At 38.4% G+C, this 20,128-nt stretch overlaps 1 protein-coding gene across 1 annotated transcript; it reads right to left on the reverse strand.

The window, feature by feature from the left end:
• Positions 1-10,141: 10,141 nt before the first annotated feature.
• Positions 10,142-14,576, reverse strand: LOC105829322. The gene is made up of 3 exons (XM_012668064.3): positions 14,083-14,576; positions 13,125-13,178; positions 10,142-12,780 (listed from the first exon to the last, which is right to left on the reverse strand). The coding sequence occupies exons 1-3, from the start codon at positions 14,490-14,492 to the stop codon at positions 12,615-12,617; spliced, it is 630 nt and encodes a 209-aa protein (XP_012523518.2). The 5' UTR covers positions 14,493-14,576; the 3' UTR covers positions 10,142-12,614.
• Positions 14,577-20,128: the final 5,552 nt, after the last annotated feature.

Genomic DNA, 20,128 nt, shown 5'->3' on the forward strand with positions numbered 1-20,128 from the left:
TTTGTAGGTTTCGTCGACAGTTTCGGTCTTTAAGCATTTTTAAAGAATTTTTTTATTAGACGGCTGGCACCGCACTACAAGAGTAAACTACAATTTTATAGCGAGTTCCAGACAAGTACATAGCATTTTTCAATAGTTCTGCAATAGTTTCAAAGTTTTTTGTAGGTTTCGTCGACAGTTTCAGTCTTTAAGCATTTTAAAAAAATTTTTTTATTAGACGGCTGGCACCGCACTACAAGAGTAACCTACAATTTTATAGCGAGTTTCAGACGAGTACTTAGCATTTCTCAATAGTTCTGCAATAGTTCCAAAGCTTTTGGCAGGTTTCGTCGACAGTTCCGGTCTTTAAGTATTTTTAAACAATTTTTTAGTAGACCTCTGGCACCGCACTACAAGGGTAAACTACCATTTTATAGCGAGTTCCAGACAAGTACATAGCATTTTTCAATAGTTCTGCAATAGTTTCAAAGCTTTTTGCAGGTTTCGTCGACAGTTCCGGTCTTTAAGCATTTTTAAGCAATTTCTTTATTAGACGGCTGGCACCGCACTACAAGAGTAAACTACCATTTTATAGCAAGTTCCAGACGAGTACATAACATATTTTAATAGTTCTGCAATAGTTCCAAAGCTTTTTGCAGGTTTCGTCGACAGTTCCGGTCTTTAAGTATTTTTAAACAATTTTTTAGTAGACCGCTGGCACCGTACTACAAGAGTAAACTACCATTTTATAGCGAATTCCAGAAGAGTACATAGCATATTTTAATAGTTCTGCAATAGTGTTAAAGTTTTTTGTAGGTTTCGTCGACAGTTTCAGTCTTTAAGCATTTTTAAAAAATTTTTTTATTAGACGGCTGGCACCGCACTACAAGAGTAACCTACAATTTTATAGCGAGTTTCAGACGAGTACTTAGCATTTCTCAATAGTTCTGCAATAGTTCCAAAGCTTTTGGCAGGTTTCGTCGACAGTTCCGGTCTTTAAGTATTTTTAAACAATTTTTTAGTAGACCTCTGGCACCGCACTACAAGAGTAAACTACCATTTTATAGCGAGTTCCAGACGAGTACATAGCATATTTTAATAGTTCTGCAATAGTTCCAAAGCTTTTTGCAGGTTTCGTCGACAGTTCCGGTCTTTAAGCATTTTTAAGCAATTTCTTTATTAGACGGCTGGCACCGCACTACAGGAGTAAACTACCATTTTATAGTGAGTTCCAGACGAGTACATAACATTTTTCAATAGTTCTGCAATAGTGACAAAGCTTTTTGTAGGTTTCGTCGACATTTTCGATCTTTAAGTATTTTTAAACAATTTTTTTTATTAGACTGCTGGCACTCCACTACAAGAGTAAACTACCATTTTATAGCAAGTTCCAGACGAGTACATAGCATTTTTTAATAGTTTTGCAATAGTTCCAAATCTTTATGCAGGTTTTGTCGACAGTTCCGGTTTTTAGCATTTTTAGGCGATTTGTTTATTAGACGGCTGGCACCGCACTACAAGAGTAAACTACAATTTTATAGCGAGTTCCAGACAACCACACAGCATTCTCCAATATATTTCTGCAATAGTTTCAAAGCTTTTTGTAGGTTTTATCGACAGTTCGTTTGACAAACAATGGTATTTATAAGTAACCTCTTTCTAAACCTCTAAGGATAAGTATTTATACATGTCATGAATTACTGGTTAACAATAGAGCGACATTGTAAGTTGATTTACAAATAAAATATTATATTAAAATTAAATATATTTGACAAATAATATTGTAATTATGTTGGTAATTTAACTTAAACAAATCATATGACTTTTTAATTTAATATAAAAAAGTTTCTCAAAATTAACTTTTACTTTAACTAGAAACAAATTAATCTTAACGTAAATTTAATAGAATTAGTATTTATTTACGTAACTTTTAACATAATAGAATTCATTTCATAATCAATTAAATTTCATTAACTTAGTTAAAAATTAGATTAACTAACCCAACTCTAAAATTTAAAAAATGTCAATTACATTACTAACACATACCTATCAGATACCATAAAATTGGCTGAAGTTTAAATACCATAGCGTAGTATTCATATCTGATAGTGCAAGACAGGATCAAATAAAAAATTGTTTAAAAATGTTTAAAGACCGGAACTGTCGACAAAATCTACAAAAAGCTTTAGAACTATTGCAGAACTATTGAAAAATGCTATGTACTCGTCTGGAATTTGCTATAAAATAGTAGTTTACTCTTGTAGTGCGGTGCCAACCGTCTAATAAAAAAATTGTTTAAACATGCTTAAAGACCGGAATTGTCGACGAAACCTGCAAAAAGCTTTGGAACTATTGCTGAACTATTGAAAAGTGCTATGTAATCGTCTGGAACTCGCTATAAAATGGTAGTTTACTTTTTTAGTGCGGTGCCAGCCGTATAATTAAAAAATTGTTTAAATATATTTAATGTAGAATACAGAACTATTGTTAAAATCTATCAAAAACTCTAGAACTATTACGGGTGCAAGTATAACTGCTGTTAAAACGTTCAATTTTTATTAATGAGGTGCCAGGGGAAAATAGCACCTCATATTTTCAAATATCAATTTTTTTTAAATAAATCAACGGAACTATTTCTGAAACTTATCAGGAATTCTATGAAAAAACTTTATGTATATACATAACTTAGTTAGAAAAATAACCCATCAAATTGATATCAAATTAAGGGAGAATTGATATAAATTGCATTGATCAAATCAAATTGATGTCGATTTGATGGTTATTTCTCACTGGAAGGGTTAGAAAGATAAACAGAAATAAAATAAAAGTAGGGAGTTAGTCCATGATAGCGAGATTTAAGTGCGGAAACGAGGCATTAGGGAATAGATATTGGAAAAAGGAAAAAGTGTAGGCTATACAATTTAAAAGTAGAGACTTTAGAACCAATATTAGAAGAATTTACAGAATTGCGAAGACAAAATTTCTCTGTTAGGAAAATGTTATCAGAGGTAAATATAGGTACAAAATGGATGAAAAATGTATTAAAGACGAGAAATGACAAAGAAAAGCGTAAATAGTCATTAAGAGTCCTATGTTATTATGTAATTAAGCTATGTAACCTTTTTTCAAAGGCCGAAATGTTTAAGAAATAAACGAGTTGTATATATGTTATATGCAATAGTAATTTTATGCAGGGTGTAATAACAAATAAAAAAATAACAGTTGGCGCGCGCGAAGCGCGTGCATGTTCTAGTCCTATCTTAAAATGGAGATGGTCATCGATACTCGAAAGTCTCGAAAGTATTGTTGCCTCTTTTCCGTGATGCTGATTGGTTCTCTCGCTGCGCTTACTTCGTGTTGCGTAAGTTAAATGTAATGTAATGACAGCTCGCAAGTGACAGCAGTGAATGATACTCGTATTTGGTTAAAATTTGATTAAATAAAGGCAACGAATTTCATTTGGTGAATTATTTAATTTGGTGAATTATCCTATCTAAAAAAAAAGATGTTAAATCAAATCGAGAGATAAAGAAAGGAATTAAATAAGAAGGTAAAGTGTGTGTGAGAGTAATATTAAAAAACATAAAAATATAATATAATTAATAATTTGTGTTTAGAGAGGGAGAGAGAGAGAGAGAGGGGGAGGGAGAGAGTGAGAGAGCGTGAGAGATAAAGAAGGCGATTAAATAAGAAGGTAAAATGTGACAGTAATATTGAACAATATGAAAATATAATATAAATAATAATTTGTGTTTAAAGAGAGAGAGAGAGAGAGAGAGAGAGTGAGAGAAAGAGAGAGTGAGAGGAGAAGAGAGAGGGAAGAGAGAGAGTGAGAGAGCGTGACAGATAAAGAAGGGGATTAAATAAGAAGGTAAAATGTGACAGTAATATTGAACAATATGAAAATAATATAATTAATATAATTAATAATATAATTAATAATTTAGAGAGGGGGAGAAGAAGAGTGAAGGAGCGTGAGATAGAGAAGGGCATTAAATATGATAAAGTGTGTGAGAGTAATATTACAGAAGAAGAATAAGTGCAATGTTTAATATAAAAATGCTAAGTGGCGCGCGCGAAGCGCGCGCAATGTTGTGTTTTAGTCTTTCTAAAAAAGGCGTGTTACTTGAGTGAATTTCGTTCGTATCAATTCCTTGAGGCCTCTTTTGCGTGATGTTGATTGGTTCTCTCTCTTGTCTCGTTTCGCGAATGTGTTTTGACAATTGTAAAGTTTAATTTTGACAGTCGCGTGACAGTTTTTTTTTTTAATGTTAAGACTGTCGTTATAGAAGTGTGGAAGATTTTTTTTGGTAAAGGAGAAACAAAAAAAGAAAAAAGAAACAAAAGAGATTAACACATAAAGAAGAATAAAAGAAGAAAATTTGGTAATCAGAATAGTTTTAAAGTAAGAGAAAGAGAAAGAGAGAGAGAGAGAGAGAGAGAGAGAGAGAGAGAGAGAGAGAAAGGGTAGAAGGAGATGAAATAAGAAACTAAAATATCAGGTAAATTTATTTGTTGTGTTAGGAAAGAAATTTAAAGATTGTTTGTTAATTAATTTGACATTTCGTGTACTTTTCAGGAAAAAGATCTGTTTGAGATTCAAACAAATCGTCGACAACTCTCGCTCGCGGCGTGAGATCGGTTTGCGCGTCGATACCCTGGACCTCACGTGGCCAGCGAGCGCTTGGAGCGTGGCGGGTGAGCGATATCCTGAGCGAGAGCAAGGGATGGTGTGGTACATCGCATGCTCTGTCAGTCTAAGTCTGTCAATCTCCGTCGAAACACCCTATCGTAACGACGGGACCCTGACATAGTCTCAAAATTTGAGAGCCGTCGGCTCTCCGCTTCCTTTTCTATCGTCGCGTATCTCGCTCGGGAAATTGGTTCCCCGCTTCGCGTCATCTCTCATTCGCCGTTCGGACAAGTGCGCGAAGAATAATTTCGTCACGTTATCCCGTCGGGATAACAGAGAAACAAATCGATCTCCTTCCGACTCCGGCCCGCTGCTTCGAGATATCATTCCGCGCCGCCGAGAGCGTCAACACAACGATAAACCTTTTTTGTTCCCGTCGCCGAACGATAATTTCCGTAGTGACGGCGTGTTAAGTGTAATTATATTGTTGAGATGCATCGACGATCGTGGAGCGCTCGCGACCGTCTACCGCCTCGCGTGCAAGATTTTCGCTGCCGCGAGAGTCTCAAATACGAGTCTCAGCAAGATCTCCGATCCGCGATTCAGGCTGCGTTAGAGAGAGACGGACCAGAAGATTTCCGATCGTCTTTGCGCGACACGAGACGTCGATCGCATTCCCGTATTTGGTGAAAATAAATGACTGATGTCGTTGATAATTATATCGCAATTTGAGTAACTTCGCTTCTCTCCTCGTTCCTTCAGTGGATCCTCATATCCGCGCTATCCACGGCGCACGCTCAACTCGTGAGCGAGTTCCGGTATTCCCGTCGGGACGATCGCGTCGCGATCGAGATCTCGAACAAGATCGATAAATAGATATATAGATAGTTAGAGAGGAAAAATGAAATATGGAACAACATAAAAATATAATATAATTTATAAGTTTATTTAAAATTATATACTTTAAAATAATACATAAAATATATTATATAATAATGTTACGCCCCTGCCCGTTTGATCGGTCAGCTGTTCTGACTGATCGGTATATTGATTTTCGTGAAGAGCGTTGTCAGCTGTCATAAGTTTGACAACGCGAATAAATAATGAATTGTCTCTGGGTCTCACGTTTAGACGGACGTGTGAATAGCTTGTTCTTTCTTAAATTTTTTGCAAAGATTTTCTCGGAACAAGTTAGATCTTGTAATACAGATTATCTAAACTGTAAATGACTGTAATATGGCAGTAGTTATAAACCATCAAAGAAATATAGTTTTTTTATTACTTATGATTTACAGTTAATATCACATCACAGTTTTTTAATAATATAAAAATTTCTCCTCACTCGATAATGAAATCCAAAGTGAGTAGTGAGTATCGTAGCACTGACTGAGATAAATCAATTTTTCCAAGTTTCTATACATATTCGAGGGCACTAAAATTGACTACGAAAGTAGAGAAGTGTAGATTAATCCCTCACTTTCCACAAAACATGTATGATTTTCCTGAATTTGCAAGCCTACAAAATCATAAATTAATTACCAATAAACATTCTGCATAAGTGCATGTGTATCTGTGTTATGTGTGTATCAACAAGCTTCTATAATAAATATTATACAAGATGTTTGAGTAAATAAAATGAGATCTAAATTTTTAATAATAATAAAGTTTTAATAAGCAAACAGTAAATATATAAATAACGTCTGTAAAAATAATAAATAATACATAAAATTAAATTTAAAAAATTACAAATACATGTTCAGATAAGTAAACTATTAGAAAGTAAATATTTAAAAGTTTTTTAATAATAATATATAAATTTCTCCTCACTCAATAATGAAATCCAAATTAAATAGTGAGTATTGTAGCATTGATTGGAATAAATCCATTCCTCCAAGTTCCTATACATTGAGATTGACAACGTCGCTACAATGCAAAGATTTGTAAAATGAATATGGCCACCTTATAGTATTATTGCGCCCGTTGGATCGGTCAGCCGTCCTGGCCGATCGATTTATTGATTTTCTGGAGGAGAGCGTTGTCAGCTGAGCTTGACAACGCAAGTAAACAAGGAGTTGAATCTCGGTGCATTCCTTTACTCCAAATAAAGCTGTACGTTTCGAGTAAAGGTGTGTTTTATTCCTTTTCACGGCGCGCATGTAACATTTTGAGGAATGCACGTCAACTTCAGCTCTAGACCGAGATTCAACTCCTTGTTTACTTGCGTTTTCAAGCCCAAAACAGCTGACAACGCTCTCTTTCAGAAAATCAATAAATCGGCCGGCCAAGACAGCTGACCGATCCAACAGGCCCAACACTGCACCCTTTCTTCGCAATTTGTCGTCCCGACACTAAACATTGAAGACGTGATGCTCCCAGAACCACGACTCTTTTTTTTTTTTTTTTTTTTTTTTGATTACGCGGATGGGGAAAATCTTCAAAAGACATCCAGGAGCCCGGTACTCCTGGATAGTGTGGGATTCTATGCGAGTGCATTGGAACGAATCAATAACACCCACATAGCCTACCCACTAAAAACCCCATCCAGCTTCCACTCTACCTCAGACCTAACGAAGGGACCCCCGCCATTAGCATGAGCTATTTCATTAGTAGAAGTCCCCCCAAACAGCCTTGTGGAAATAAAACTATCTTTATCCTTATATAAATAAAACTCTATCCTTAGTTCCGGATATAATCTGCATTAATGCTGCATGTGTAGCAAAACAATTACAATTACATTATATGTATAACGCTAGATTACGTTAAATTAAATTGTACTTATTAATGCCGGCGAAAGCTAGCCATCACTTGTTCAGTTCGAGAGTGGAGAGTCGCTAATCCTCGGATAGTTACTACTATCCTCCTGCACACGGAACCACGACCCTGCTCTACCTCGAACTGCTGTCCAAGTTACCGAGCTTGCCGTTCCAGGTTCCTACATCAAGCTCCCTCTGTTTCTTCAAGAAGGACCCTCTCCAGCCGCGATGCTCCAGGAACTACGATCCTGCTCTACCTCGAATTGTTGTCCGAGTTACCAAGCCTGCCGTTACAGGTTTCAACATCTAGCCTCAGAAATAACTTCCTTCTCGTTCTTTCTCCGGAGAATTATAGCAAGATCTCCAAGGCTTCAGAAGATTGGTCCCGCGAAGAGAAACTCCTCCTCGGCAGTGCTTCCTCTTCATTTCTTCGGACAAGAGGGGGATAATCATCGTGAACCCGTTATCCTTAAAGGACTCCTCTAGTCCCTGCCTCGCCATTCGCCCTTTGACCCATGGAAAAACCACGGCTCAAAAACCATGGGTGAGATAGTCTTCTTAAAATTAAGAAATTCTCCCGCGTAGACAAAGCAGGTCGTTCTTGAAGATCTTAACGGAACGCTTCTCAAGAGACTTCTTTACCCGACTTTCTTCCACGACGAGAAACTCTGAAAAACCAAACAGTAAAGGCAAAAAACAAAACCAATTTTACTTAATTTTTACAGTTCTTATTTCTAATGATCCTGAGCTCTGATTTCCTAATTTGCCTTTTCCTTCCCCAAATTCTCCTCGTCTTGCGCACTTCCCCCTCTCTTTTTCTCGAAATTATTCTTAAATTTGGAATAAAACCTTTTCCCGTTTCCGGAATTTCCTTCCTGAATAACTCTAACAGCCTTGGCCCTTTCAATTGCCAATTTCAACGAGAAAACTCCTTCGTGTTGAAGAGTTTTCCTCACAAAATTATTAGAAAGAGTGGACACGAACTGCGCGCAAGCATTTTTCCCGGACCGAAAAAGGACATTCAGGGTAAGCTAGACGCGAAAGCCTCTCGAAGCGTAGTCCTCCCAGTGTCTCTGCCTATGGCTAGTAAAAAGCGAATAACAATTCTGCGTAAGCAGATTTTCTCCGAAACGCACTTCCAATTTCGACTTTAATTCCTCATAATCTAACTCCTCCAAATTTTCGAAAAATTTTAAGACCGCACACGCTTTTCCCCTCAAACTAGCGGCGCGAGCAACGGATTTCTTCGCGTCGTCCCAAAGATTCGCGCGCGTAACAAGAGAAAACCGAGAGAGGTACTCCCACAGCGGAACACTTCCGTCGAACGTCGGGCTTCAGGGCAGCGATTGTGTAACTTTTTCCTTAGGGCGGAAACGTGAAAAGTGAAAAGTTTTACGTAACTATCTCTTTCTATTGGTGTTGAATAGAAAGAGACAGTAACTTGAAACTTTTCACTTTTCACGTTTCCGCCCTAGGGGAAAAACACTATTGATACCCAGCTTCAGGCTGAAACCCGAAGGCCCACGACTTTCCTCCGCGCACGCGCCCGCGCTATCTCCAGCGGCACTCTCCCGACGCACGCTCCGCTAGACGCGTCCTCCCCCACGGCTCTACTATTGAAAAGACTTAAGCGAGAAACACACGTTTTCTATAAGACGTAACAGTAAGATTTCGACGCATTGGATTGGGCGACCGTAACTGGCTAAATCGAGTATGTAATTGGTCAAAACCTTACTGTTACGTCTTACGAAAAGCGTGTGCCATAGGCCTTAGGGCCACCGCACAAACTCTTCCATAACGCGTTACGTTACGTTAAGTACTCCATACGAACCTAAGTTGTACTTAAAATTTAACTTAAATCAACGCACAAAGAAATCCTTAACGTAAGAACTTAAGAACTTACGTTAAGGATTTCTTTGTGCGTTGATTTAAGTTAAATTTTAAGTACAACTTAGGTTCGTATGGAGTACTTAACGTAACGTAACGCGTTATGGAAGAGTTTGTGCGGTGGCCCTTAGCTGTAGCCGGCGGAGCTCCTCTTCGTGACGATGCAACGTCGCAGTAAACTCTTCTTTCCTCCGTGCCTGGCTCTCGCGCAACAACCGCATCTCCTCCAAGAAAGCCTTCAGCGTCGCCGACTCCTGCTCCGAGCCCCGAGTGTCCGTGCTTTGCAGCAGCTAGAACATGAGAACTAGTCACAACAGGAGAACGGGGAGTGATCATATTCCTTTCCTCACACACTTTCACCCCCACGCACAAGTCACTAAAAATCGCGCGCGTTTCGCAGGATACGACGAATGGATCCCGGACAAGCCCCCAAAATGTTACACGCGCGCCGCGGAAAGGAATAAGACACACTTTTACTCGAAACGTACAGGTTTATTCGAAGTAAAGGAATGCACGTCAACCTCAGCGCTAGACCGAGATTCAACTCCTTGTTTTCTTGCGTTGTCAAGCCCAAAAAAACAGCTGACAACACTTTTCCCCAGAAAATCAATAAATCAATCAGCCAGAACAGCTGACCGATCCAACAAGCGCAATATATTTAGTATTGTTAAACACAAATTCCAGGGCATGTGATATGAGGCCAAGAGAAGTAGCAGTCCCTTATGTATGACTTTCCTGAATTTGTAAACCTAAAAATTATAAATGAATTATTAATAAACATTTTACATAAGTGTGTGTGTGTGTGTGTGTCAATAAGTTTTTATGATAAATATAAAATTTAGTTAAAAGTAAAATTTATTTAATAAATGATAAGATAAAATGAACGGTTTATTTTTTTTGCAATGTGTTGAATCTTATCTAAAACAATTACAACAAAGTATATAGATTATGTCACAGCTGGTCTACCGATAACATGATCACAGGCTACAATATCGGAGATATATTTATATGAATGCCCAAGAATTATTTGTAACGATTAACAATTTTTCATAATAAAATTTCTTACTGTTTTTCTTTAAAATTCAAATAATAAGTATGAAAATAATAATATGATAGTCTCATCAAACAGCTTGTTCTTTCTTAAATCTTTTGCAAAGATTATCTCACAACAAGTTAGAACATATAATACAAATACTTTCTGACAAAAAATAAACCGTTCATTCTATCCTATCATTTTTGGAAAGGAAATTACGTTGATTCATACCTTGAAGGTCCACATATTGTCGAGCACTCTGTAAATTCCGAGCTTTAAGAATAATTACATCTTTCTCCTTACCATTCACTCTTTTCTTTCATCTATTCTTCTATTACTTAAATTTGAAATAAAGTGTTTCTTCCTCTCTTTAAATATAACTACAAATAAAACATAATAAAGTATTAATTTTGTCTCAGAATACTTATTCCATACAAAAAATGAAAATTTTGTGTAACTTATCTGATTATACAACGCAGTGTTATACTAATCTTCAAATTAGGCACAGCCGTATTTCCCTCCACGATGTAATTAACGATGTAATATGCGAATTATTCATAAAACTAAAATCACCATTAACCTCGCGCACGTCAACACGTCACTAACCTTGAACTGTCACATCATCGCCGTGAAAACTGGCCGCGAATTAATCATTACCTCGATACGCGGACTCGACCGCCAATCATGATACGTAACTTCTCGTTCTGTTCTTCCGCGGACACGAACACTTCTTGTCAATTCTCGTGTCCGTTACGTTCGTAAGCCATTTATCGCACGAAAAGCAAAAGTATAAATCCCCACCATCTGTCCCAGGCGATGATGGCGATAATGACAATAACGACGTTTCTTAAAAATATTTTACTCTTGATGCGAAACTTTAAATCGCGATATCTTTGCTCGTAAGTCACGTAGTGGAAAAATAAAAACACTTTTGTTGTACAAATCGGATCCAAGCTATCCATTAAGCCCATTTAAAAATTAATCGATTCAGCCGTTATTGAGATCCGATAATCTACGGAATCTCGCAAACGACGCCTCGCGTAAATGAGGCACAGCAGTGCGCGTACACTTGGCATGAGGCACTACTGTGCCTCTGGATATGCCTGGATTGTAAGTTAATATTAATAATAACTTACAAAATTACTTACAATTTTTACAGCAACGTCTTTCTTATCCTTGCAAATTACAATCTTTAAAGTTTGCGATGTTTTTAAGTTTATAAATTCTGAAATAATAAAACACATTGATAATTAATCATTGAGTAAGTGCCTTTGGATATAATACAATTACATATAACATATTACATTAAAATAAGCCTAATTTTTAAAATAAAAATTAATTCTGTGTTGAAAAACCGCGCGCTAGCGAACGTATAGAAGGCGTGAATGCGAATCGCTCGAGCCACATCAATAGTCACGTCGTCCATGCGGCGTGTTTGTCGTCCTCGCGACGCCTGGCTCGCGCTTGCATCGCTTGAAGGACGATCGGCGTTTTCCGGGCGAGGACGATCATCATATCTCTACGGGCCCTTTTGATCGAAAAGAAGAAGAGGTGTGCAGTCGCGTTTAAAGAACTCTCTTTTCTCTTTCTATTGTTCTAAGAGAGTTAAATTATCACTTCTGTTAATACCATGAGTTATCGTGCTTCTACCAAGGGAATTTCATTCCTGGATCTAAGTCCCACCGCAACTCGATTAATAAATCTCGTGACGAAGCTATAGTAGTTTCTAAATCGAGCCGATCAAAGAAATTAATGAAAGCATCTATCACCGCCATTGGGGCACATTCAATTGATAACGCATAAGCGTTAAGTCTCTGAATTCTTGAGAGTTTTAGGGGCTTGGTAGCCATTGGGGCTTGCACTGATCGTGATCTTGTAACGAATTACAATTTTTTACTTTTAGTCACTGTTTATGTATTTCTATTTTTTGATATATTGTTATTGAAACATACCTATATTACTTTATTGTAAAATCATTTAAAAAGAAAAATATTTACCTAAAATTACATAAAAATATTAATAATTTTACTAGAGATTTCCGGGTGTTTTTGATCGAAAACCAGAGCAATGTACACCGCCATTTGGCGAAAAGTAAAAGAAATAATTTCTGAAATGGAAAATAATATAACAACCATCACTAGCGATTATGAAAGGTCACAGATAAACAGCGCAAAGGAATTTTCCTGCAGCAAGAATCGCGGGCTGTCTCTTTCATTTTAAACAAATAATTATTTTTTCTGTACAATGAAAATATTAGACGTTCAAATAATAATAATGTAGTCGATGGAGAAAACATTGAACTGAACAACAATGAAAATAATGATGTAGATTACGTAACATATACGTAGCATTTATCCGAATAACTATGCAAAATATTTAAATAGCCTATCTTTATTCCGGCAAATCTTTGAATGAAGACGGGCCTACAACTCAGAATCCCACAGTCCTTGGAATCTGGATTAAACGGTGGAGTTTGCGCCCTCTCCTTCTCCGCCCTGAATACTCAAAGAGATGAAACAAATCAACAACTGAACGTCTCAAAGTAAGAATAAAGCAAACACAATGAGTAATTATGAGAGATAAAGATTGAGTTCAGAAAAGAAAAGTTGAATCACACGCAAGCAATGAAAGAGAAAAATTACAATGCGATCCATGCAAACGATGATATATCGTACTGACCGCATTGATAAAAAGATAGCTTTCTTTGTATTTAATACATAGTCGTAATTTCTTTAAAATTTATAGCTAGTATACCACGCGTATAATGAAAATATTATAGATAACGATAATTACAATAAACATGCATGTAACAATGAACAAAACGAGATATCAACTTTACCTGTCCACCATAGAAGCACTGGGATTCCTGCTGTGACATTTGATGATAAAATCTCTAAAAAATAATAGAAACAAAAAATACAATGTGAATACGTTATGCTATGTGACGTAAGATGTACAAATATTGCTATATTAACCAATAACATAAAGTTATTTACGCCAAAATAAAGCAATTAAGGCATCATCTTCTTTTGAAATAACGCAAAGTGACGAAAGTATGTGTCAAAAATGTCGTGCTTGTAATCTTTTCATTTCAGGTGTTAAAAGTATAAAAGTAGAAATATGCCGATAGTATATGTCGTTTATTGACTATAGAAACGTTTGTACATTTTCGTCATACTTGTTGAAAACTTTTAACAAGTTTTTTTTCCTGACATGATTAAATGTAAAGTGAACGATGGAGTATAACGAAAAAAACATTGAAATAATTAGAAAAAAGGTAAGACGAGGTCTAAATCTCTTTAACGCACGGCAAAATGTGTCATGGCCATCGCCTATTCTCACTTTCTACTTCTCCAAGTTATTTTTCACGTTCTTAGTCGCGATTTTGTAACATTTGTGGCCATGTCATTTCAATGAGGCATATACAAAAATATATTTTCCACGAGCGAATATTTGCACTGAAGCGCAGGGTAAAAATAATATCGATTCGAAACCAACTCACAAGACAGGACGATACCTTTTCCTTGAATAATAAAGAAAGAAACATATTAAAAAAATGCGAACACGCACATTGGAGAACATCAAATTGCATATTGAAGAGTTATTTATCGATAAAAAATCAAAGCATAATAGAGAAAGAAGGGAGAAAAAAAGAGAAAAATTTCATACTCTCTACAAAGTGCTGCGAAAGTTGAAGGGGGTAGGGGATAGCTGTTGAGTAGTCATGTTAGACAGAGTCATCATCATATTCTCTTAAAATTTAGACAATATAGCATCGAGATTTTGATTCCGCTTACCTATGATCCACAAGGCCAGAACTGGAATTTCTACTGTGACACCTTATGACGGTATCGTGAGTCAGTCTACCGGTGGTCACCTGCAGCGGATCCGCATTATCGTCGGTGCCAGTGCCGGCGCTTTCCGCATAGAGGCCCGTCATCGCGTACATACTTTCGTTACGTCGGTGACCGGCATGATAATTACTGCCAGACTCGGACCTCTTGTGACCGAAACCGCCGCTACTCTCGTTTCTCTTGTGGCCACTCTCGGATCGTTTGTGGCCAAAGGCACTGGATATACTCTCGGCACGTTTGTGACCGCTCTCAAGTCGCTTATAACCGACGAAACCACCCCCCGATTCGGTACGTTTGTTTGCAAACATGCTCGAGCTGGAGCCGTTTCTCTTGTGCCCACTGGTAGACGCCATTTCTCTCTCATATACGTCTTGTTCTTATTTCGTCTCCCTCTTACGTTGCTTCGAATATTACGAGTTTACCGCTGACATTGTTATAGCTGTAACAAAAATTATTTATAATATTTAATCGCGTGATAACGGTAGGGCGATCAATGATCTTGTCTCACAAGTCTTTTCTGCTCTATTTTGGTCGATATGTTCCTGGAGGAAGACTGGCGCAAAGAGGCGATAATGTAAAAGATGGCACGAGTGGACTTTATAAAGATATACAATCAAATTACGATATCTCAAGATTTCAAAGATTCAATGAACCCCGTTTCGCAAAGTTCAGGGCCGTTCAGCAACAGTGCGAATGGTGCTCTCTTACCAGGAAATCATTTTTATAGCGAAGATAACTAGAGAATAACTGTATTTGTTATGACTACACGCAATATACATATATTGCGTCGGATCAACAAAAAGCGATCCACCAAATCACTCGACGTAATTCGAATTTTTCCGGATACTATTTGGACCCAGTGTATGTTGCATCTAACACTCAGTTTCAGTAAAACAAACCTTGATTGATATTTCATAAACTTTATTATACATAAATCATCCTGTTCTTCTTCATCGCTCGTGAAAATAAAATTGATAAGAAAATAAGTTTCAATCAGATCGTATAAATTGTAGAAAATGTTTTTTTTCTCCGAGATAATATAAGCGCTGATGCTGGACCAGGTAATACATTCTAGACCATAAGATCGACAATAGAATTTAATCAATAAAATATAAAGTTATGCATTATTTTAAATGAGTTTAAAGTTTGCATCATTGCAGCGTAACAAAATTTTTAAAAAATAAAAACTATAGGCAATTAAAACTATACAAAATACATTTATACAATTCTTAGCATTATTTTGATTAGCACGAAGCTTGGTTATGTTAAGGGCCATCTACAATGGAGAGTTGTAGGCCATAGCAGTAGTCGTAGACAATATTTTCATTACGTACTGTTTTACTGATTACGGCCTACAACAGACATTGAGCCAATTCAGTGGATGCTTACGATGAGCGTTTAGGTGTTCGGGGTTAGTTTTTAGTCACCTCTCTATGATAGCCGGCTTGTATATTATTGTTACGTCGTTTATATTATTGACAGCATGGTCGTAGATTTAGCGTTGTTACGACTAAAACACTCTATTGTAGATGGCCCTTTACATCCTGGCGAAAATTTCGCCGTCCGTTACATCGAGCGCGGCAACGGCAGCGTGCGCCTTGCTGTGCATGGCGATCACGAGGCGAAGCGATGGCTCGTGATCGCTTCGTGCATGCATGGCTCTAAAATCTATTAACGTGTTAATAATTAGAGAACGGATAGACTAATCGCGGAGGCACGCGAGGGAGGCAATCCTCCCTTAGAAAAAAACCTCCGGACGCCCCGTCCTAAACTACGCAAGAATATAGATATTAATTGACTGATTAGCTGCAAATGCTAATTAGCCAATTGAGAGTGCAAGCGCAAGGCTACCGACGCGCCAGCGCATGTGCCCAGCCGCGCGAAAAGTAAAAAGGGTACTTGGCCCTTCCTAATGCACAAAAACGCACCAAACAGTCAAGATCACGCGGCTACGCACGCTCCGCCGTCGTGAAGGCGGAAATACATATCTCAAAACCTATGAGAAAAAAAGGCAATTAGGAATGCGTACAATTAAGAGCTATTAGAGGTAGATTCGCCGCGCGCGAGTGAAAATTTCGAATAGATTCTTAAGAATCTACCTAGGAAGCGCAACATCGGAGTCAAAAGAATGCCACCAGCTTTGCTTCTCCCGGTGCCTCGGGGGCCTTTTGCCACGGATCCATCGGCCTCTTTTTCTTCTTCTTCTTCTTCTTCTTCTTTACCCTTTGGATTTCTGTCCCAACGGGACACAGTACCCGAGTTACTAAGCTTGTAAGACAATGACCGTTGGGGTTGGTCACGTCTTGAATACTTAAGTCTTCTCTTCTTTGGATATTTTTTTTGATTCAGAGTCCTCTCTCCTCCGTTGGCGAATGCTGTATCGCGGGTGCGGCGGAGATCGATGGCTCTGGAGATCTCTTTGTAATTTTTGAAAAGTCTCGACGGAGAACCTTCCCGAAGGTCGCAGAGTGAGCGGACATCGAGGGAGTAACGGAGACCCTTTTCGAGCGGGGGTCCGCAGGTAATACCACCCTTATTTTGCCAATTTGTATCGTACGAAGATTCCGATACTGTCGCCGAATCACGCTTTCAGGATCCAGTGAAGGCGCGCGAGACCGGTGTTCCGACGGGGCGACTTCGAAGCCGATCCCGCACAACTTCCGGCGGAGATCGCGACAGCTTGCCATCAGTAAACGCCCTCATCGAGGATGAAGTAACGTTTACACACAATTTATACCACGATGTCGTGACAAATACATATAGATTATATTGTGCCAACAGTAACAGTGTTATTATGAACTGTTCTATATGTAAAGACTTTAAATATGTTCCTTTTACTGTAACATTTCACTTCATCCTTATGTATAACTGTCCAATGTATGGATTGCAATTCTGCAATGAGACTGAAGTCTACACTTTTTCAACGTCAATATTTTATGCGTTTCAGGTAATTCTTATTTAGTTAATTGAAGTTTTAATTGATAAAGAAAAATTACAGGTTCTTTTAATGATGTTTTGTTACGATAGATGCAGATGAACATATCAAGTGCTCTGACCAGCAACTGGGATCAGCGACAGCATCAGATATCTTATAAAAATATAGAAAACGGGTATGCGTTTGTAATAAGTACACCAAAGGTAAGAAAAAAATATTACCTAAAAATATGTATTGATTACTGTGGTTTCAATAATACATGCGACTATTCCAATTGCAAAAAAGTTTCACCGAAAAACGGAACTTGAAAAGACACGTTTCTACCGTACACAAGAAGACAGACTACGTCTGTGATATATGTAAAAAAAAATTTTGCGTTTGTAATAAGTACACCAAAGGTAAGAAAAAAATATTACCTAAAAATATGTATTGATTACTGTGGTTTCAATAATACATGCGACTATCCCAATTGCAAAAAAGTTTCACCGAAAAACGGAACTTGAAAAGACACATTTCTACTGTACACAAAAAAACCAATTACATTTGTGATATATGTAAACAAAACTTTTGCGTTTATAATAAGTACACCAAAGGTGAGAAAAAAATATTACCTAAAAATATGTATTGATTACTGTGGTTTCAATAATACATGCAACTATCCCAATTGCAAACAAGTTTCGTCGAATTTCACCTGGCGGCGGCTTTGGTAAAAAGGAGGGTGCAGACACCGTGTGCGGCCCGGATGCTGGAGGCCGTCCGGGAGCTATGGCGGGAGAAGCGGACGGAGACGTTGGAACCGACCCCCCCCCCCCGCGCAGACGGGAACGATGGAGCGTGCGGCCCAGACAAGCCCCGACCGCCCAACGGGAGGTCGGAACACAAGCGGGGGCAGAAGATGCCACTCTGGGTGCGTTCGGGGAGACACTATTAACGCTACAAACGCTAACGCTATCTGAACTGTTCGTGGAGCCAATAGCGCGGTAGTGATAGCGAGTTCACAACAAGGAATTTGCAGAAGACCCTTTTCGAGCGGTCCGCAGGTAATACCGCCCTTATCTTGCCTACAAATTTTATCGTATGAGAATTCCAATACTGCTGCCGAATCGCGTTTTCAGGATTCAGCGAAGGCGCACAGGGCCGGTGTTCCGACGGGGCAACGCCAGATTTGATCTCGCACGAATTCCAGCGGAGATCGTGACAGCTGGCAATCTTTTTACGCCCACATCGAGGCGACGACAACATCCCGGAGGAGGAGGATGTGCCCGGCACGGAGACAGGGAATTGCCGCAGAGAGCGCAAAAATTTGCGTGCACAGCGTCCAGAACTATCGATTACCGTGGTTGGATCAGTCAGCAAGTGGCGGCATGCACGTCACGCGCTACGCGCAAGTCAAATTTGGAAAATCACGGCCAATAAAGGCCCGGCTTATCAGAGGCAAGGTGGGGCGCGTCGCCGAGCGACCCCCGCAAGATCTAGAATCAATCACTTGAGCTGCGGACGTTATAACGTGTATACTGTGTGCGTTATACTGTGTGCGTACTGTATACGTTATACTGTGTGCGATCCAAATCCCGAGCTGAGACTGTGTAAGAGGACGCAGGAACCGGAAGTCATCCCGATCCAGACGAGGCCGACGAGAGAGAGACGACTTGGTGAGACTAATAAGTGTATTTTTTAATAATATATTTTTAAGAATTAATAATTTTTTTTTACAAAGATATTATAAGATCTGTTAAATCGTAATAATATTCCTTCGCGCACGTCACATCATTAATCCCGAACTGTCACATGATCGCCGTGAAACTCGCCGCAAACTCGTCTGCTAACGTCAAAGCATATATTCGACTACGAACGCGCACTTCTCATCGGATCTACGAGACTTTTCTTATAAGAGATTATTAACCGTACGGTTTACAGATGTATCACTTAATATTTATTTTTTACTCTCACAAAATGATCATATCACGAATGACAATGATTTATCATATCAATATGCAGTATATATTTTATAAGAAACTTACAGGTAAATCTTAGAAGACCCTCTCGTGTTGAATTCGTGTACTCGACAAAGACCGACGACGTATCTTAAATAAAAAATTTACATTTTGGACTTTGCGTTGCTATATCTCCGCTCGTAGAGCACGCAGAAAAAAAAAAGAAATTATTCTTTTCAGAGCCTGGTCAGAAGTTGCAAATTTTGTTCAAAAAACAAGAGGCCCTTCTGTTTTTTATATTGTTACTTTTATTGTATCCGGTTAAATAATTGACGTCATTTGTCACGAACATATGATGCGTCGTGTCGCGAACCGGGTTGCCACGGTAACCAAGTGCTGCCAGATTCACGCGCTTTCGGTGCCGGGCCCGGTGTATCACGCGCTGCGAGTATGCGGCCCGCTCTGGCGGCGCGCATGCGTTAATCAGAAATGCTAATTACTGACGAACCGCAAAACTGCAAAAAGAGGAGTGATCCTCCCCCTTACTGGCTTCCTTTGTGAGGCGGTTCGGCCCCGGCCTACTAACGATAATCGAGGAAATTAAATAATTAAATTAATTCGTTAATTACTTGGCAGAGAAGGGGTAAGCCTATCCCTAAGAGCACAGTTGACGGAAAGCCAGCAGAAAGTCGACTTTCAGTCGACTTTTAAAAATGACGGAAAGTCAACGAAAAGTCGACTTTTATAAGTCAACCTTACCACTTTCAATCAAATTTTTTAAAATGACGGAAAGTCGACTTTTAGTCGACTTCTAAAAGTCTTAGTAATAATTTTGTATTTAAATTTATAATTTATAATAAAATAAAATCTCCTGCGCCTCGTGGGCATTTTACTGAATGTAACGCTTTGCAATTTTGACTTTTTGAATTTAGACCAGTGCACGGAATTTGCACTTTTAAACTATATAGCAACAGTTGTCGCTGAAGCACGTAAACACGTGTAGCACGCGCAGCAATAATTTTGTCTCACACTGTTTTCCATTCATCATTAAACACGTGTAAGTTTCTTTACAATATACATATAGTGAGAGCAAACAATCGGATTCAATTCAATAATGCCC

Source organism: Monomorium pharaonis, chromosome 9 (genome assembly GCF_013373865.1).
Source record: "Monomorium pharaonis isolate MP-MQ-018 chromosome 9, ASM1337386v2, whole genome shotgun sequence".
Lineage (NCBI taxonomy): Eukaryota > Metazoa > Arthropoda > Insecta > Hymenoptera > Formicidae > Monomorium > Monomorium pharaonis.